Source organism: Athene noctua, chromosome 20 (genome assembly GCF_965140245.1).
Source record: "Athene noctua chromosome 20, bAthNoc1.hap1.1, whole genome shotgun sequence".
Classification (NCBI taxonomy): Eukaryota; Metazoa; Chordata; class Aves; order Strigiformes; family Strigidae; genus Athene; species Athene noctua.
Genome location: NC_134056.1, coordinates 11,755,155 through 11,776,325, shown reverse-complemented (window position 1 = coordinate 11,776,325; position 21,171 = coordinate 11,755,155). Strand labels below are relative to the sequence as shown.

At 50.8% G+C, this 21,171-nt stretch overlaps 1 protein-coding gene across 4 annotated transcripts in view; it reads right to left on the bottom strand.

Annotated features, from left to right (window-relative positions):
• The window catches only part of RGS3 (regulator of G protein signaling 3), an 86,174-nt gene that overhangs the window by 27,017 nt on the left and 37,986 nt on the right, over positions 1-21,171 (bottom strand). For 3 of the 4 annotated variants that reach the window (XM_074923633.1, XM_074923634.1, XM_074923635.1), the window contains 2 exons: positions 17,629-17,740; positions 11,335-11,375 (listed from right to left, as the gene is read on the bottom strand). In XM_074923633.1, the coding sequence (XP_074779734.1) occupies positions 11,335-11,375; positions 17,629-17,740 (153 nt within the window). Of the gene's footprint in view, positions 1-11,334; positions 11,376-17,622; positions 17,741-21,171 lie in introns of all 4 variants that reach the window. The other variant, XM_074923636.1, reaches the window with a different exon arrangement.

The following is a 21,171-nucleotide window of genomic DNA, read 5'->3' as shown; positions in this document are numbered from 1 at the left end:
TGAGCTGCAGTCGCCCAGAGCATCACAGTGCTCTTTCCCATTCCAGGTGTCTCAGTCTCTCTCAGTACCAGGCTGTACCACTGTAATATCCACTTGTCCCTAGGAAGGTCCCTCATCATTCCTGCTTTCAGAGGAAATCCAGGCTGGCATTTCCCCGTCCCGCACTTGGGGCTTGAAGTGTATGGCAGTAAGGTCTTTGCAGAGCCTAAAAGACATCAGTACAGCTGCAAGGAGTCCAGTATCCACACTGATGCTCTAACTACTGCACACTCCTGTCCCTACTGAACTTCTACAATTTCCCCCTGTGTGAGACTTAAAGCAATTCCAAGGACATCTCATATCCCCTTGCTTGTAACGGATGCACAGCTCACCTACCCCTGCTCTGCAGCCCCATGCTGATTCAATTACAGTCCCCATCTCTTTGATTGAATTTAGCATAAAGCGGTGCTCAGCCTGCACTGGCTGTTGAGAGCAAAGTGCCTCTCTCCCCCTGGTTCAGCCTCAGCCAGCCAGAGAGACTCCCTGGCCCCAATGGCCTCAGAATATTAGAGCTAGCAGAGGAGATTGCCCTCTGGCCAAAAGTCAGAGTAAGTCAGCTAGCCCAACGTGTGTCCTGGGCAAGGCTGAGGAGGAACATGAACAGCCAAAATTGCATTTATTCAATCTGTACATATTTTACTACCATTTCTGTGCTACAGCAGTGAGACCTCAGCACTTTATGCTTTCATAGTGATATTTAACCTCTCCAACACACATTTCCCGAGGGAAGAGCTCTGTTTTTCTCTCATCTATCAATCTGCTCCCCCCAGTAACATTCAGCTGTGCTGGGGAGAGAGGCAGCCCAACCCACAGGGGCTGAGCACCTCCCAGCTGCCTCTAAAGCACAGGCTCCTGCTTGCAAAGTCCTTTGGGATCCAGCCAGACGGAGGGCAGACATGTGAAGGACTGATGGTTCCACAGGATAAAGCTCTACCGATGGCATGTGTCCCGGGAGCCCATCCCCTGCTCAGCCCAGCACGCCGGCGTGCCGGGGAGGCTGGAGCAGGGAGGGTGGCTAACACCGGGGATGCACTGTGTCCCGCGCACGCTGCCTCGCTCAGGGATCGCTCTGGGAACCAGCCTCCCCACTATTGTTTTCATTCAGGGAGGCTGCCGCTTTGCCTGCCAATATTTACAAAGAGAAAACAGGGTTTAATCTCACAGTGCTGGGAAAGTAGGATGCAGATGGCGTGAAGGGGGCGTTTGCGACTAGATAAAGCGAACGACTGAAGTGGCTGCCAGTTGCTTTCTGCCTGCCTTCACTCCAGCGTTCTGAAAAACATGTTATTGCAGGTGTTGCGTGCCGACTGACATGAGAGCCTCTGGCAAGCTCCTGGCTCCGGGGCAGTGCCAGACCCTGCGCCAGCACAAAACCCAGTACCAGTGCTGCCCATAGGAGAGGAGGAGGAAAACACAGGGCATGTATCGCAGAGGAGGACGCAGACTAGCCAACACAAGCCCCAAACAGGCCCTGCTACAGCCAGGGATTATCTGCAGGAAAATAGTCCTTTTGGTCCATGGGAAAAGCTCACCCTTGCGGACGCTCCCCCAGGCTGAGACCCAGCCCCACTGCATCCAGGAGCACAGGGAGGGAACAGGCAAGGGGTCTGGCCAAGCAGAGCTCCTGGGTACCCCAGCAGACACCAACCAAAGAGGGACTGTCGGCTCTGTAGCCCATAGATGAGCCAAGGACCTCGCACAGAACGGCCCCACACCACAGGAGAGGCCTCCAGACCCTACATAGCAAGACACTACACTGCAAACATTCCCCTCTGTGCAGGACCCAGCACAACAGCAGCTGGTACACAAGTGTGGCTCTACATGACACTGCAAAGCTAAGATTAACAACAATGAGCCAGACTCAGCCTGACACCTCCAATGCCTTGAACTCGGTGACCAGCCTAGCCCTGGGGATGTGCTCATCTCAGGGCTGCCTCCCCCAGCTTTGCTAGCAGACCTGCTCCTAGGGGATGGTCCTTGGGTGGATGATCCCCCACAGATAAGGGGGATGCACTTCTGCTCCTTTCCCCAGGCTCCTCTCCTCTGCAGGGCTTATGGAAAAGTGGTTCAGGGACAGGGCTTGCAGCCCAGCTCAGCTTTGCCCAGCCCCCGGCCTCGAACATTCAGAGCATTGGTCCGTGGCCAAACCCAGCAGAGATCCCAGAGGGGAAGTTCCTCGGAAACGGGCTCCAGACTACAATAGCTTTTAAATCGCAGAGCAAACCTTCTACCAGCGAAACAGCAAGCCCTGGGAATATCCTGTGCACAAAACATGGGCAACTGCTGGCTGGTTATTTCAAGACGCACAGAGCTAGGTCTGATAAGAAAGTTCAGTTTGCTCCTGTGCTAAGTTGTGCTGGGGGGTGCAAGGGACCATGTTTCTTCCTGTGGTTTTTGAACTGCTGGGCACGCTGGAGTTGCCCAAAACACAAACACTGGCAGTAACAGCCGGGGCCCTATTGAAAGCTGGGGTGACCAAAAGGTGACAGGATCTCACAGGTGCTTGAGCAGATGATGTGCATGGAGCTGCCGTTTGCAGGGCACAGCAATCTCGGCAGAGAAGCATGGCTCACCGCTCTGTGGCTTGGTTTTGGGCCAGGGACACTCTATAGGTGAGGGTGAATGATAGACATCCCCATCCTTCCTCTTGACACCAAGGGCTGGCTCTTAGGAAATGGGTTTTCATTGTCCTACAGACACCCATGGATCTGGAGAGGCACCAAGATAGCAAAGTGGACCTGCTACATCACGGTGTGGAGCCACCAGCAGTTCCAACTCACTCCAGGCCAGACAGACCCTGTTGCACTTAGATGCCGCTGTTAAGGAGGGGGAAGATGGAGAAGTAATGCCACGGGAGCACTGTTTCATGGCACACCCAGGAGGATGCTAAACCTCCAGGAGAAAAAGCCAGCCTGAATAACCTTTCCCACCCATTTTGGAGCAGCCAACAAGGTCACGGGGCTTGGCCTGTTTTCACAGGCCGGCGGGTTGTCCTTAAGTGGCTCATCAGATAACAGCCTTCACAGGAATCCCCAGCCCTGAGACTAGCCAGGCGTGGAGCTCCCACTGCAAACATCACTCTGGCAAACAGAGAGCAGGTCCACCACCTTCCACACTGCAAACATGCTTTCCTCTCAGGCAAAAGGCCTCAGAGCTGAGCAGCCCCAGCAACAGTAACACTAAGCTTACCCACCCACTGGAAACAGCCCCAGAGCTGTCCCTGCCTCTTCCCCCAGCACACCCCCAAAGAGAGCAAGCTCCAGCCTGTGCAGCCAGCCCCAGGGAACAGAAGTTCCCCTCCAAAATCACCCTCTGGTGCCTGGGCCTTTGAAAAATCTCTCTAGTACTGTAAACCGCATCATATCTGCTCTTATTTTTGCCAATGTCTGGGAAATATGACCACAGAATTAAAGCGGGAGAAAAAAAATTAAGATCTTCTGCGAAGCACATTTTGTGGTCATCTCAAAACTCAGATTCAGGTTGAACTGTGTAAAGATTCACAAAACCAGGGAAGCAGTGCCCCTCTGTACCTGTTTCTCTAAGTGGGACACGAGCACTCTGCTCTGCCCGAAGAGACCTGAACTGGGAGCTGTCAGCGCCCAGGAGTTGCCCTGTCCCCAGGCTACGGGTTATGCTAACCCAGGGCTTCTGCTACTGGGGTCATTCCACATCACCCAACCTGGGTAAATGCGTGCTGGCAGAGGAGACAGAGCCCAAGGGCTTGTCTGCACAGAGCAGCTTGGCCACCAGCTCCAGAGCCATCGTTTTGCATGCTCTGGCTCCAGGCACGCGCCACGAGAGCACTGGCTTGAACCAGATGAACATTTCAGTTGCAGTTGGAATTGGGGGCATGTCATGGGGCTGCTGGGTAGGGCTGTATTTCAGGAATGCCTTCGCATTTGGGGTAATCTGCACATGGGTTCATGTCACATCCTTCAGGAGCACGTTTCAGAATGTTGGTGGTCTTGGTCTAATGTTATCTCACTGCGCCTCCAGGCTGCAGCTTGGACTTCTCAGCCTCACACACAGAGGAATCCAGTAGCTGGGACCTGCCATCCTTTGGACAGAGGAAAATGGAAATCTCTATTCAGGAAAGTCTTAAACTGTTGCTGTAGGTGTGACATGGCAGGGGGATTCAGCGTGTGCAGATTGTGTGTCCTGTTTTCACGTGAGCTGGGTGACTCAAAGCAACGCGTGCCAGTGTGCTGCAGCACAGGACACAGCTCCACTTGGTGAACCTCTCCCGCATCCTAGAAACGAGCCACTGCTTGCCAGACACGGAAGCAGCAAAGTAAATGTCAGAGGGCATCTGGTAACATCTCCTGACCACCGCCAGCAGAGCGGCTGGAGGAAGGGAGTCCCCTCTTATGACGAATAGTACTGGGTACAGGAGGAGGAATGCAGAGGAGTACACTTCGTGTTCTCTCAGTGTGCTTCAAATTCATGTAATAACACTGGCAAGAGCAGGCAGCATGGAGTGTATCTAGATTTTCTCTACTTGGAGTCCTTTGGTATGACTGATCCCAACACTTCTAGCCTCGTCTGCACTGCCCACTCCACCACAGCCCAGAGAGTCTTTCACCTTACTGCAGTACAACAAGCCCATCTGACAAAAACAGTCCATAAATGTGACAATTATCTCTTTTCATATCACAAATTAGAGAAAATTGAGATACAATTTCAACAGAGCACATAGTCCACTTCACAGACAAACACTCATCTCTCCTACCTTCTCCCATCCTGAACACAGCACCCAATGCCAGCTGACACCTGATTTTCTCTCACCAGGAATTTAAATCCCAGCTACACTTCCACCCTGTGGTGCTCTGGCATCTGCAGGGTGACCATCACAGCACAAAATTCAGGATTTCGTGTTCTGGCCAGGCTGAGTGACTACTAAATCACTGTTCTTTCTTGTAAAGTGGCTGTGGTTAAACCCCTCCTGCAGTGAGTTGTGTTGGGGGCTCGCAGACCGTGTCCTTTGGCCAGCGCTGCTTTGGGAGCAGAGCTGGGCACAGTTCTTGGCTCCATGTCTCATTCACAGCCTCAAGGTTTTCTGAGCTCATGTCTCTAAACTCACCTTTTTGTCATTGCATTTTGTGGGTACTTTCTTGTATTTAAGCACCAAAAGTATAGCTGGAGAGTTTGAAAAGGAGGGATCAAAACATCTTTCAGGCTACTCAGGCCCCACTAAGAAGCAGAGTAACCAGGATGGGGGGAAACCACAACAGCAGAGCCCAGCCCAGGGCACCAGGTCCTCCTTAATGCTGGGAAAAAGGAGAAGGGGAACAACTTCCTTCGTTTTGGCCTCCTGCCAAAACCATCCCATTTTGGTTGGAAACAAATTCAATCCAAAATGCAAATCTATCACTTTGAGGTCAGAGAACAGAGGAATGGGAAAGCTGACTGAATCCCAAACTTTTATCATTACTGATGCTGTCTTTCCGCTGCAGGAGCTCATGGCTGCTTCCCCCAACAAGCCTTTCTCAGTCACTTCTGACCCTCACAGACCTGTGTGTACAGTTCTCTTTTCCCCACGATCACACAAAAACACATGATCAGCTTTCACCCACCTTAACAACTAACCCCCACTGCTCTGTCACTGAACTATCCTCCTTATCATCTCCTACTTCCCCAAATTTCAAGTCATATGCACACTTTATCAGGCACGATTTGCTGTTTACTACCATGTCAATAATGACTGTCTGCAATTAAGCAAAAGCCAGGCTTCCCAAGCCCTCCCTGGCAGAGCAATGCTCACGGAAGATGATGTTGAGATTTCAGACCAGAGTTTTTAACTATTTATTAGGCACCACAGCAATCTCATGTCTTTCCAGGTTTTCAGGCCCAGTGTTGTGTCATATCAAGCCAAGTGCCCGTGAGGATGTCTGCTCTAGTTGTGCTCCATCTGTACTCTTTATCTATCTTTCATTAAGAATTACTTTTTAAATTACTTACTAACCAAATTCACCTTAGCTGTTCAGTTAGTTGTGTAGGTTTGATGTCACCCCTGGCCAGTCCTTTTGCCCTTTTCCCTATCACCAAACCATCTGCTGTCTAGATCTGCCAGGACACTGCCCAAAAAAGCTCCTTGCAAACTTTTCTGATGACACGTCCAGACCAGCTGACTTCAAAATTACGCAGGTGTATAATATCTGCCATGGTACAGCATGTCCCTGAGACTTAAAGTACCATCAGTAAATTGTTTTTCCAGCATTCAGATTTGCTGTATGGAGACCGGAGCCCCTGTTATCCCAGCTCTTTCCCTGCAGGACAGAAATGGAAATGCCACATCCCTAAGGGCATTAAATTAGGAGAACACATTGGGAAATTAACTCTCCTATGGAGTAATCTGGGACATCTCCAGCGAAGACTATGGAGTTAAGCACATTGACACAAGCTACAATATTGACTCTCACTGAAGTTGTGGTCCAGTTTAAAGAGCATTTGCTCAAAACATGCCCTTGCCAGCAGCCGGGATCAGCTCAAAGATGCAAACAGGAACGGTGCCCACGGAGGACCCTAGGGGTGCAGGGATGTGTCCACACAGAGCCAGGGCATGGCGGGGGGGGAGGGAGCCAAAGAGGGGGATAGTGTTATTTCTCTGACATTTGTCTAGAGCATCTCCTGTGCGGAGTTAGGATGCACATCTCCAAGGCTAAACAAGATCAGCATAGATTTACCGCATTAATTTGCTCAGGTCTGTAAGTGTGCTCATTGCATCAGGCCAAGAAGTTGCAACTGGAAACATTTTCTGTTGGAGCAGTTCCCCAAGAGAAACTCCGGTGTCTGCACATGAAAACTTCCAGGAAAAAGATCAATTTTGCTAGTGTTTTTCAAATGAAAAACTTACTGAGTAATTTGGTTTTAAGCCAATTTGGTCTGAATACATTGGGTTCAAATAAAAAACTTCTAACGATGCAATAAAACACTGATCTGCAGTTTCCTATCAGTAGGATATTTCCAGAGCAGGGAAGGGTGTGAATACAGCCCCAGACCACATTCACATCTCTGGACTGGCTCCCTGTGAGTCTACCACGTCCCACCATGCAGCAAATGTTTTCTTCTGACAGGATTTACACATGGCATCACAGAAGGTATATGTGCTCTGCAAGGAATGGCATGCAGGCAGGGGCCAAATGGGGCCAAACCCCCACACTCCAGATTCACTCGGGTGCAGAAACATGGGCCCACACTGAATCAGCCCCAAAAACTGAAATGAAACATACACTAGACCAGGTTTGCATGCATTAGTAGTACTTAATTCACATACCAGTTTGCAAATAGAAAAATTAGGCAAGCTTCCAGGTATACACACTATTCCTCAGATCACCTTCACTTCCAAACTGCTGGCTTGCTTATGTGCCGGGACTATTGCAGCTACCCCACGACCACTACAAGGAACAAAACCACTAAGAATGGACAGCTCGGGGGAGAACCTTCCTCTGTTTCTGCATTCTTTCCAACACCAACCTATATTTAGCCCTTTCCTTCCAGAAGGCCACGTGCCCCACCAGGATCAGGGTCACCTGCACTCAGGACCTTCAAACATTGCAATTCACATGCTGAAGAGCCTGTCAAATAAACACCCTTAATGCAGTAACCTACACCAGGTTATAAAGATTACCGTTTGCTATCTGACTGTAAATATCCAGAATGCATAGGACTTAAACTCAGTGGAGCAATGTATTTACATGTGATTAGACAGGATGACTAGGAGCAGCTTTTTTATGACACTCCAGTTTCCCTGAACGTTGGAATTTTCTTTCTTGTTTAAAATAAATTAAACAACTCACAGACATGGAAACATACTTTTATTTTGGATCACAACAGATCCGAATGCAAAAATGCAACTTTATAGGTCAGAACATTACTCACAAACCTTCCAAATGAGAAGGATCAGGAGACCGCAGCACAAAGCCTTGGCAGAGAGCTATTCCCACAGCAAACGCAAAGTCAGCCTGGCCCTTGGGCTCCCTTTCAACTCACAGCAGACTAAATACATTACTGCTCATTGCAGATGATTTGTGGGTAAGAAACAGCAGAACGAGAACTTCCATCAACCTCCCAGGCCCCATCATGACAGCACAATGGATGCGTCTGCCCAGATCACGGCGACAGAAGAGCTCAGGTAATGATGATCACCAAAGCCCCCGGACCCATCACCTCCATCCCAGAGAGGACCAGCAGCAGAGCTGAGCCAGCAAAAGGCTCCCGGCAGGGTAAAGCGCTGGTGGCAAGCCCAGGGATGGAGCACTTGCTGCAAAGAGCAGGACAGGAGCAGATCAGGACAGGGAGAGACCCCTCAGGGTGACATGGGACAAAAAAGCCCTGTCCACACAAGCATCCTGCCCTTACCCATCCTTATACAGAGCTCTCTAGCTGCCCCAAGCAGTTGCAGGGGTGGGCAGCAGGACAGCTGTGCCCACCAGCAGGACCCAGCCACAGGGCACTGCTGCACCACATCGCTGGGACCCTCGGGGTGCCAGGACTGTGCCAGCAACAGCACCCTGCCAGGGATGCCCTCCCGAGCCTCCCCCTGTCCTGACTCCTGGCAGCCTGAGCGCAGCCCCAAAGCGGAGCCAGCCCCTCACCGTGGGAAGCCATCCTTGCAGAGGAAAACCGTCTCATTCCCAAAGCTGGGAAGGAGGCTGAGCCTTGCACCAGGGCAAAAGGAGGTCAGGCAGCCAGGAGCATGGCACCCAGTGGACACTGCAGCCATCAGGCAATGGGGAGAGCCACACTGGGCTGGACCGGGGATCCCCACAACAGCCCCACAGGAGAGTGCCACTTCACTGGGCCCAAATCCAAGCTTTTGTTTGACAGCAGGCCACGCCTTGAATCCCCCTCGCTGCAAAAATAACCTTAACACTACAAACTGGTGCTTGCACCAGCCCAGCGAGGTATCCAAGCTGCCTGCAATGCCTCTTCGTGCAGCCAGCCTGCAGGAATGCCTTTGAGGGGGACCATCCCCTCCCTCCCACGGGCTGCCAAGACTTAAAGCCTCCTGGTGACACTCCCACAACCCTTCAGTTAAAACCTTGCACCTGAAAAGTGAATGCAAAGAAGAGAGTTGACCTGAAGGTGACTCTCTTCTTAGCTTCCCTGTAGGAAGAAGATGCTTAAATACCCCCAGGCTGGCTCCCACAACAGCATCCCATCATTTAAGAAGAGCCCATCTTTGTTCGCTGAGGTCTGCCTCCACTGAGGACAATTCAATGAGTCACACAATCCCCCCACACTGCAAAAGCAAGGGGTTTCTGCTCTCATGCTTTAACGACCAGCCCGTGTCCTTGCAGCCTCGTCACGCATTCCACGTGGCTCTCGGGGCTGTGACTGGCATGTCACTGTTTCCCAGAACAGCCGCAGGGAAGTCGGGAAGCCACACCGTCCTGCTCTGGCTCGCTGCTGACTCACAGGCACGTCCCCTCTCTGCATCTCAGCTTCCCCTTCTGAACCAAAATTGCCCATTGCTGGCGAGTCTGATGAGACTACAGCTGGAAGTGCACTGTCCCCTTAACCTTGAAGCCGTCTGTTTCTCTCTGTGCTATGTACCCACAGCACACACACAAAAAAAGCCTTCTCCCATCCTTGCAGCAACGACCCAACCAAACCACGCAGCTGGAGAATCACCTCCCCACAGCCAGGATCTCACATCAGCCTGATCTCCCAGCTCGGTGCAGACCACCAGCCCGTGGGCTCTGAGAGGGAAGGATGTCCTGCTTGGCAGGGTGCCACCTTTGAGCCAGGGGCTGCCCCGATGTCACCTGAAAGCTGTGGGCTGGCACAGAGCAGGATGAGAGCAGCCACTCCTGGGGTATGGGCATGTGGCAGACGGGAAGTGCCCGCTACACTTGTGACCAGCTCCAAAACACCCTGACGAACAAGAGGGGGTTTGCAGAATCCGTAAGCGTGGCCGGTCCAGACCTACTATACTCTGTGGGCGAGCATGCATGTAGGAAAGCAAATGTGTCATATTTTCCATGAAGCTACCACAGTCCAACCGCAATGGATGTCACAGATCTCAATCACCTGAGCTATTAGAGCCATTTAAGCCCCTTAGAAGTGAGATAAGCACTTGACTACATCTTGACAAAGATGAGGCTTCACGTCTCAAGATCTCATAAAACACAGCCAACTCTCTTTCAGTCACTTCTACTTAGGGGCCCAAAACTTTTAAATTAAATGTCAGGCTCCAAAAGCATTTTTCCAAATGCATGAGAAAATGCAGGAGTGCCTCATCCCACTGTCAGGATGTCACTAACAAACACCCATCTCAGCCTTTCTGAGTCACAGCACAGGATTAGCTGGATAGGGAGACATCACGCAAGTCTGACGTCACACTGGGACACGCACTGAGCAAACCCTGAAGAGGCAGCTCCTGCCCGACCGCCCCAGGAAGAAATAGAGGAGGCAAGGAAGAAACAAGAGGGAAATGTAAGACAGAACTCATCAGCCGATGGTTACACAGCAAGGCGTGCTTTGGCCCAAATCCCAACCACTCAAGGTGAACAACTTTCATTCTGAACGTTTTCATCCAACTTTCACAATAGCTTATTATTTCGTGGTGCTGCTGAGCAATGTTTGCCTTTCTCCTCTGTGCCCTGGGGATCTTTCCCAGATCCAAATTTCCACCTCTGAAAATACAAGGCCTTGAAACCAGGAACTCAGTAAAGTCACTTGAAAAGGAAAAAAAGCTGCAATATTCAATGAATAAATAGGCCCAGCCATTGTGAACCAATTTTTCAGTCTCCTTGGCTGCTTCACGACACAAATGTAACAGTGCCAATGTCTGAGTGATTCCAAATCTGGTTAGAGCATTTAGCCATGTACCAGCCACACGTTTTAGAGCTATAATTATCTTTTAGATTGAGCTTCCTTATTTTATTTGAGGACTTCAAATCTGTGTGCTTAAAGACAAGAAAAGCAAGATGCCTAAAAAATAGAGACAAAACAATTGGCAAGGAAATCTGCCCCCAGGTGAAAGAATCTCAAGATAAAATGAAAGTGAGATGCTGCAAGGAAGATCCACATACTGTGTACAAGGGGAAGGGGAAAAGCAAACCTGTCTCAGTGCTGCCCAGCCTCCCCATTCAGAGATTCCTTTTAGCAGCTTCTCACTAATTTATTCTGGTTACAGTCATTACGTTTCCTTTTCAGACCTCTGACAAATTAGTTTAAAAGCAAGTTAAAATCAGCCCGTTCAGTGCTCCTTGCCCCAGTAGAAAGGATCAGAGTTGTTAGTATGTGTTTAGCTCCCACTAGAAAGTTAATTCAGAAAACAGCACTACTCACCTCTGCAAGGTAAAGGATGCAGAATTTCCGATCTTCTGAACCTATGAAGAAGAAAAAACAGGATCATAATTAAGCTACAACTTCATTTCTGCAAGCAGAGCCACCGGCAGAGGAATTGGCTAAGAGACAGCATTTAATGAATATTTATTGTTGTCATCCTACAGTACCAGGCTGTGATCTGGGAGTGATGTATGCTGCATCTGCAGGGGCCATGCGCTGGGCAGGCTGCACTGCATGGTATTTTGCATGGACTTACTGCACTGTCATAGATTCTCCTTTGGGTTTGTCCTTTTGGAAAAAGGTTTGTTTCATTCAGAGGCCACGTGCTGCCTAATTCCTTCCTGGGAGCTGCAGAGGCCCTGCTAGTGCCCACACAGCCATCCTGGGCACTGGGGTCAGGTCTCTCCCATCTTACCTCTGTGGATGCTTCCCAGGAGGACTAACCAGAGCAGCTACTATTTCTATGTCTTTGCTTATTCCCAGCTTCTTGCCCCAAGCCCTTGCTGACAGCTGTCTAGTTCTGTCTGTCCCAGCCTCCATCAGTGCCAGTGGTTGGGCTTGGTGCCTCTCCAAGGAGGTGGAGCTGAATCCCAGGGCAATGGGAAGCAGCTGACATGGGGCAGGGGAGAGATCTCATCCTGCTCCATCGGGCTGAGGGCAAATTCCCCAAGGTCCCGCCAGAGTGGTGCCACTCAGGAGACCTGGCCAAGGGATGTGCACTTCCACAACTTCAGGAAAGGAGTTGGTGCTGGAGGCAATGCAATCACCAACCTTGTGATCCGCATCTTGCTAAACCATGGAGCAGCCCAGTACAGCTCCTCATCCTGCTGCCAGCTATCCCAGGGGATGTGGTACACTCCAGCTGCTCCACCAGGCTGGTTCCTGCAGGACTAGCCTTCCCTGTACCCAACAAATGGAAGAATTGCCCTGGTCTTCAATCCCAGCTGGTGAGACACATGCCAGAGCCCCAAGGAAGCCAGCTCCTGGCATACATCAGCCTCGCAGGAGGACACAAAGCTGCCACAGGACAGCGTCACCTCAACTCTGAAGCAGGACATCCCATCTCCTGGAGCCAGCTTGCTCCTTCACACCAGCGTGCCCTGCACCAGCTCTGCCCTTGGCAGCATGCAGCACCGCTGGAGTGCAGCTTTCATAAGCCTTTTAATGACATTATCCCAGCCATGAGATCAGATCCGCAGCCTGGGCATGGCTGCAGATCCTATTCAAAGCAGTGTCAGCACAAGCTCTGCTTCATTTCAACAGCCTGAGCTGCACTAACGATGGGAACAGGCTCTGTACAGTGGTGGAAACACCCTGTTCCCTAGAGGAAAGCAATTCTTCTGCTGCAGGCAGCAGCCCAAATGTCAAGATAAGAGCTGTGATCCATTGACGGACTCAGATGCCTCCTGAGTCACTCCATGGGCAATGTGAAAGCAATGAAGAAGTGCAGTGCGTGGAGACATTTGCTGGATGTCTCTTCCAGCTGCCCTTTGGGGATCGCAGGCCTGCCGCTGCTGCCAGCTTCACGTTTAATGCACATTGCAGGATATGGAACATCACTACGGGGACACCAGAACACTGTGCCACATCAGCTGCCGGAGCCCAGCACCGCCGGGAGCACAGCTGCACACCTTGGATGAGGAGCCCTGTTGTGTTTTCATAACCTTCACTCTGCTCCACCCTGGGCAATGCGAGGGTCAGGGAAACAGCCTTGCCCCAGGGCTGCCAGCCAGAGGGCTCCAGCACTGCCCCTCCAAATCTGCACTTACAGTAGGGGAGTGATGCTGGACCCTGAAAGCACACGCTGAATGGGCCTCACTGGGAGCCCATGTCTCACCCCTGTACCACAGAAAAACCATTCATCACTCCCTACGGAGTGCCCAAGCTCTCCCAGCATGCTCTTCCGTAAATCCTAGCAGGACCATCAGGTAGCATTTTCCTTGCAAAGCCAAAGCCTCTGATGGGAGCCCCTCAGCCAGTGCTTTTCCCTTTGTGGGAGGTTTGGAGGTAGGATCCAAGTCTGCTGCTGGCACACCATGAGTCCACCATCCCCTTCTGCTGCTTCTGCTTCCCATGTGGTCAGCAGTACAAAAACCACCCCATCGTCTCAGCCAGACTCTCTGCCCCTCCCTGCGCCATGACCAAAGCTTGGGCTGCCTTGCAAAGAAGATTGCAGAAGACCAACATGTTCCATCCACTTTCCCTCAGGACCTTTAACCAGGCTTTCCTGGCTGATGTGAGGAACAAGTCACCCTCTAGAGACTCGCACCCTCAGCAAAGACAGGTGACGTCAGAGTGTAACGGCCCCGGGAATGACCCCACTTCTCTTGGGCCTCTGTTATATTCCTTCTGCAACAACAAGTGATCCTGACAAAGCCCAAAACCATCAAAATTAAGTTCCCTTCCAAATTCCTCTCTGTTGAGCTATGAATCTTGGCATTAGCAACCTCCACCACCAGCAGGTCCTGTCCCCTGTCCCTCAGAGTCTCACTGTTACACATGGCCAAGCAGCCCAGCGCCTATGGGACACACAAAGCAGGGAGCCAGCCTAAGCTAAGGAACTGCTTAAATCCCGCTTTCTACCAGTCATTGCCTTCACAGAGAAAACAAATGGGAGGTAAGAGACTGTCTGCCCAGCCCAGCAGCTGGGCTTGAGCCAGTGCCAATCCCCGGTGAGGCACAAGGGGAGGCAGAAGAGCAATGGCAGAGCCAGAAAAGGCAAAGCCGAGAGCAGATTTCGCACAAACCAGGTTTGCCAGGATTGCTTTCACTGGAGCTTTTTCCAGTCTCTGGAGGGTCAGGCTGGAGTGCCAGAGCCTGCTGTGCCCCGGAGCCATGCGACGTGCTCTGCTCACCTCCTGCACCACAGATCACAGGGGCCACGAAAGAGAAGGGGAGAGGCACAGCCTCGCACGAGGGAAATAGCAGCCGGCTGCCCAGGCTGACCTGGGGCTCCATTCTCTGTGCAGCACTACGTCCATGCCTTTTTCAACGGCTTAACAACGCATACTCTCAGCCAAATTCAGTGAAACGTTAAAAGAAAATAAGCAGGAATAAAAGAAACTCACTTCAAAATATTTCAGTTTCTTCCTGATGTGTTGTGACGGGGACTGGCTTGTCTTTCAGAGTAAGTTGGACCATCCCTGCCCCAGGGCTGGGCTGCTGTGTACACTCAGCACAGACAAGAGGAGGGTGCAGGTTTTGTGGGGACACATCCCCCACCCGACTAAGCCTCATCCTGCACACCCATGCTGACGCGTGGGGCAGGCACTTACACAGCTCCCAGCAGAGCAGCAGCTGTCAGCGCCGCCCTGGCTCTGCCCACCTCCCTCTGCAACCCAAGAAAAACACCCGCTGCTTGCAGGATTTGGGTGGTGCATGCTGGGTGCTGGGTCAAAAAGATGGGAAAAGAGGGAAGATGGTCCCTGCTCCTTGCACGGCCCAGAGGACTGTGGCAATGCCCATGGCAAGGGCAGGTATCCTGCTCCCTCGCATATGCTCAGTGAGGACGGGACTGCATCCAGCACCCAAAGAGATGCTCACAGGGCAGGGTGCTGCGGGACCCTGGCTGCAAGAGGATGGTTCTTGTGCATATCCAAACCTGGCTGCCAAGATGGGGCGAGTTTGTCACCCTCTGTGGCACATGTCCCTGGGTGCTTCCCAGCATCCCTGACAGAAGGGATAAGCCACGGTAGGGCAAAAGGCTCATAAATCACACTTTAATTAATGTCTGACTATCTTGGAGCTGTTTGCTGTAAAATATGGTGGGTTGGGATGTCAGGGACAGCAAAGCAGCACATGAAAAGTCCCTGTTTGCAGGATCCTGGCTGGGGATGGGGCTCATAGCCTGGGGGTCCTTACTCTGGCTGCAAAACAGGAGTGGCTCTTCTCTGTCCCAAAGCCGAGTGCACCCGCCCAGGGGAGCCAGGATCCCAGCGAGGCGGCGACCTTCACGTGGAAATTCCCACTGTATCTAGTGAGGAAGCCAGCCCTGTCACACTGGAAACATGGGCTGGTGTGGTGCTCATCAGCCATGCTCGGCTTCTAAAGCAGGAAGACAGAGCATTGTAAAGCAGATTATACTGATTTGCTTTCGCACAGTGCAGCGAGCGGCAGAAACAGGAAACATCACAATGGTCTTCAGTGTACCGGAGATGTCTCAATTGTTATACTCAGCAATACGCCTGTTCCTATTAATGTGCCATTCAGTTATTTAGGAGACCAACAGAAAATCCCTGCCAAAAGGGACGGACATCTTTTTGCTCCTTCCACCCGTCTTTGAAGCAGCCCTGCCCAAACCAGGAGGGTGAGCTGCCTGAAAACCAACTGTGCTGGATTCCCAGCGTACAGGGGGTGGTTCAGCGCTGCAGAGACAAACATCCCCTTCGGAGAGGCTTGTTAAGCTATTCCAGATGTGATCCAGACAAGTTATTATGGCAACAAGGAAATAAGTGGCAGAAAACCACTCCCGAAATCCAACCGCTCTGCCTGAAGTTAGGAGGCACCGAGCCTGTGCCAAGCTGCAAACAGATCTTCGTGCACGGAGCTGGGACCAGCACCAGGGAAGCTGGTTTCTTCAAGGAGGTGGACGAGAGCAGGGTTATTCAACAGCCTTTGAGAGCAGCCGGGGGCAGCACGCGCGTGTGCTCCAGGAGCAGACGCTGACCAATGAGCACTTCAACAAGGAACAATTCCTTTTGTCCATTTCTTAGAAATAAGCAGCGCTGAGAACAAACTCAACAAACCCCAGGGAAGCTTCAATGGCTTTTCTAAATGGCTCACACCGTGGTGCCCCGTCTCCCTCACTGTGTTTCTGCCCCCACCAAATGGGTCAGTGAATAAATCTCGAAGCAAAAACATTGTTGAAAATAGGAAATAACAACTGACAGGCATCCCATGGTGTCTGGCACAGCACTACAAATCCCCAGCACGGAGGCTCACAACAATGTGGGGCACGTGGAGAGACACAGCTCATCCACAGAGCTCACAGCTCCTCTGGGGAAAGTCATGGGAAGTGGCAAAATTCATCCAGAAAATGATCCCTTTGGAGAAGCAGCCCAGATATGGATTAATCCCTTTTGGTCAGGGCCATGAGACTGCATAAAGATATCAGCTCATACAGTTACAGAGTAATTCAGGTTAGAAGGGGCCCCTCTGGTGGTCTCTAGTCCAAGCCCCTGCCCAAAGCACCCAGATCAGGGTGCTTAGGGCTGTGACCAGCTGCATCCTGAGCACCTCCAGGGATGGAGGTCCCACAACCTCTCTGGGCAACTTAATATTTGACCAACTTCACCACAGAAAAGTTTTTCCTTATATCTAGCCACCACTTCCCATGTGGGGTCCTGGTCCAGCGACAGGTACTGCCGGGGCTCGAGGAAAAGCCAGGGCATCAGCCCACGCTGAGGCAGTCGAGCAACAGTAAACAAGCCCATACACAAAAAGCAACTGCACCATAAAAGGAACACGGTGGGTCTGGGCCTGGGGCCAAGAAGTGGTGCCACCATAGCAAAAAGGATGTGGTAGAGCAATTGGTTTGTTCCTCTTTTGACCCTGAGAAGCTAAAGGCCATCTTTTATACAGTCTCAGCATTTCAACTGAAGTAACTGATTCCAAGTCACCCCCCTGCCTTAGAAGCACTCCCTGAGCCCTCAGCTGGATGTGAAAGCCCAGCCAAGGTGAAGACAGTAAGGGCATGGTCTGCAGCCTCCCACCAAGGCCAGGGTTTGGTCTCTCCTCACCAGTGGGGTGTGCGTGGGGGAGGGATGCTAGTGCAGAGGAAAACCGTGGGTGGTTGAAGGGAGAAGTAGCAAAGTAAAGGTCAGTAGGGCTTAGCCAGACTCCCTTGGAGACAACCTCTGAACTCTCTCAAGGCACCATGGGGGAAACCTCAAGACTTCACTTCCCTTTCTCAGCCTTGGTAAGCCCCCGCTGTAGGCAGTATAACACCAGCAAGGGAAAAAGCACAGCACAGCAAGAGCTTGAGGAATGCCAGCCCCAAATCCCTGAGACACGCACCCAAAAAGTCCTGGAAATTGGCACTACCTGAGTGCCCTGAGGTGTCCCAGGGGATGGAGCTCCCAGGGACTGGGTTAATGCAGGGATGGGAAGGATGATGCTGGCCCCGCAGCCCAAGGAAGGATGATCTGCCAGCACCAGTTGAACGGCACTGTTACTGTTGCTACTGTGCTGATGCTACTGTTAGTGGGGTGCTGTCCTGCTGCTGGCCAGAAACCCTTATAGCTAGTGGCCCAGAAAATGCCCCAAATGTCTCCAACTGCTGCTGCAGACACTCACCCTCCTGGAGCTTGACACTCTGCAGGTAGAGAGGGTTCCTCAGCACATTGCAGCGCCCAGGCTCATCCTCCTTGGTGAAGAGCAGCAGGTCAGAGTAGACAAAGAGGGTCACCTGGAAGCACAAGAGCAGCAAAGAAGAAGCTATAAGGAATTTATCTCTTGGCACTGAGACAGTGCCCTGGAAAGGTCCTCTACCCTGGGGAGACACACCAGCCATGACAGTCAGCCCAGGCACCCCTTCCCTAAGGGGCTGATTCCTGCTACACCCCTCGGGGTGCTCCCAGCAAGCTTTGGATGAGGCTCCCCCGGCTTGGCAGCCACCTACCGAGGCTTGTGGAGTCCCGTGACAAGAGGGATAAACCTGCCCAACAGTCTAACACCACACAAACACACCCTCTCTGCTCTCGTGTCACTTCCCATTTACATAAGTTATAAATCAGAGGACCAGGAGGAGGGAATAAGCTCCCAACTAATCCCAACACACTACAGAAGTTGCAACTTAAAAGCAAACATGATCTCCCTGAACACACTCACAAAGGAGCTTCTCACTGTTCTCAGTCTTTGCATGCCCCATTTCACTCCGTTTGAGAAAATAACAGTTTGGCTTTTACAGCAGCAGAACCCATGAGAGCAGCTGCAGAGAACTTGACACCTTTAAACCATGCTGACGGGTGGAAAGCAAACACTGAACCAAGTGTCTGCCCAGCTCACTGCTTGAGCAGCGACTCAAATGCCCTAGAAGCTGGGAGCTACTCTGGAGCAGTGGTAAGTGCTCACAACTCAGAAAGTAGATTTTGTTTTGCTTCTGCCTGAGGTCTTGAGCTCAATCAGTACAAATTAGCGTCACCTTTAAAATAAGAAGCATGAGCTTCTCCACCATACTGGAGATCCTTGAGCCAGAAGCCTACTGGGGGATGAGTAGCTTGGTGCAATCACTATGCTGGTAGTCGAGGTTTGAGCCTGTCCTGCTCTCCAGCAGAAGTTGGGGGCATGCAGCAAAACTTCAAAGATTCCAGGAAGTGTCTGCAATATGCCCATGGGCATACTGGATGCTGGACTGCCAAACCACGCACTGCTCTCAGCACAGGATGCAGCATATGAGCATGTGGCTGCTTTTAGCTGCTCCTAGACATGCTCCCCAAAACCTCTCACAGCAAAAGGAAATCTGCTTTGCATTACTGAGCAACAGCAACGAAGGTTTTGTGGCCTTTTAGCAAACCTTTTGCAAAAGCAGCAAACAACTCAGAATCCCAGAGCCTTACTGGGAGCTGGCACCACTGACACCACCAAGCCACCTTTGAAAGGTGACTTTGCTCTGGAGAGGGACTGAGTCACTGTTTACAGGGACACTGCCAGTACAATTTGTCTCCATGCCCATGACAGACACACATCAGGAGGATGACAAGCTGGGTAACAGTTTATCACATGGTGGCGAGTCTCACATCACAGCAGCAGCATCTGGCTTTGAAACCAAAATCAAGTCCTTGCCACAAGATTTCTCCTTGCTGGGCAAATTAATTTTTGCGGGATTCTTAATAAGCACAAAGCTACTGGCGTAACTTTAATTGACAATGAAAACAGGGAGTGTCTGTTTTTCTCTGTATTATTTGGAAAATCCCTTCATCTGCTCTCAACATACAGTTGGCCTAGTGCCCACATTCACCCTCTTCATTACTTCTGAGCTGATTATTAATAGAAGGAATAACAAAGTACAAACTGCACTATAAACTTTCTCCCATGTCCATCTTGTTCCAAAAGGTAACTTTTCTGGGACATAACTGGTGAGATTCCAGGTCCCTCAGCCTCAGAGACAAGATGTTCAGGGATTTTGAGAAGAGCAGCTCAGCAAAGTGAAGGAGATAAAAGCATGATCATCAAGTGGTCATGTTGGAAATGAAGGAAAGAAAATTAAGACCTAATACACAAGGAAATTTAAAGGGTAGAAAAAGATTAGAAGGAGCAGCAGGAGAAAAAAATCACTTCAAAACCAAGCGGATTTAAATAGGGAATCATGGAAATTGAAATACACAAAAATTATTTACAGGTAACATTGTGCTTTTATGGGAAGACGGGACTGACTGAATTCAGGATGTAGAGAAATAAAAGCACAGGCAGCATGGGTTATGTAAGAGCATCTCTATTAGATGCTGCTTCCAGAAAGACACTTGATTTTAGAACAGCTCCACACAAAACAGTTTACAGAGGTCCCTCTGCTCCTCCAAGTTGCTGGAGGAAAAAACTGAGGATGTCCCTTCCACCCAGACAGCCAGTGCCTGCCAAGAGCATCCCAGCACCATCTGAGGCCCAGGGCTCCAGCAGACCCTGCTCACAGAGGGACCTCACCTGCAGAGCTGAGCACAGGAAACTCGAATCATGGATGACCCTATGGCACAGCCAGCAGGTATAAGAGGGGAAGGCTGGAGTGAGTAACCTGGAGCTCTGCCTAGAGCTGTCATCACACCGCTGACAAGCTGTAACATGTCTCTAACAGCCCTCTGCAAACAGATCTGGTATCTACCATGACAAATCACGGGGCTCATAACAGCAAAAGAGCAAACAAAAAAGGAACATAGCACCTGAATTCATCCAGGCAAGACACAGAATCCATCAGAGTTGCTCCTTGGAGAGTCAGAGTATCTTTGTGCATTTCCGAGAACTAATTTCCTACCCCAAAATCAAAAATAAAACAACTGACACGATGAAAACACTCCTCTGAAGACAGAGATAGGCCCACCTGTGTTATTGCTAGAACGATCAAGGCCAAATGACAGTTGTCACACAAACCTTTTAGAGGAATGTGAATAGATTTTACAGGGACACAAAAAATATTCATAGAGGCTGACACTGGTGTCTTGAACGTGTTCATCTGCCTGTGCTCTGCACCGTGGCAAACAGCAAAACCTGTTCTCTGATAGACTTGACTAACTACAGAATATAACTGGCAAAGCACTGTTACAGAAGGAAGGGGCACATTTAAAGTGTTTCCTAAAAGAAAACAAGAGAAAATGAAATCCAGGAGGGAAGGTGGAAAGCAGTAGGTTAGTGTGCTTCCCCAAGATGAGAACAGATCAACACTGGGACTGCTACCAAGCCCCACCACAGGAAGGAGGAAGCAATAACCATGCTTTGTAAAGCAATATGGTAACAAAAACATTATGAAAAAGTGCTCAGAAATTAAGCCTTGCAGCCAAAGTACCTTCACATTCAAGCTTAAGAATAGTTAACTGTCTTCCTAACCCCATCCTTTTCTGCTGACCTATGCAGAGAGCCACCACCACTTGGGTTACAGCAGGGAGGAGTTGCAAGTGCAGCAGCACATCAGCAGAGACACCAGCAAAAGGGATCAGAGCAAACCCTGCCTGCTTGTCCCAGCGGCCGGGAGGAAAAGCCTGAGCCAGTGGATGCTTTCCGAGACATCGCCCCCTCTCTCTCTCTAGCAATAGTCTCATACCTGTGCCCAGCAAAACAGAGGGAGCTGAGGAAGCAGAGTGAAGCCGAGGAAGATCTTTCATGATAGAGCTGTCAGATGACAAAAGGAGAACA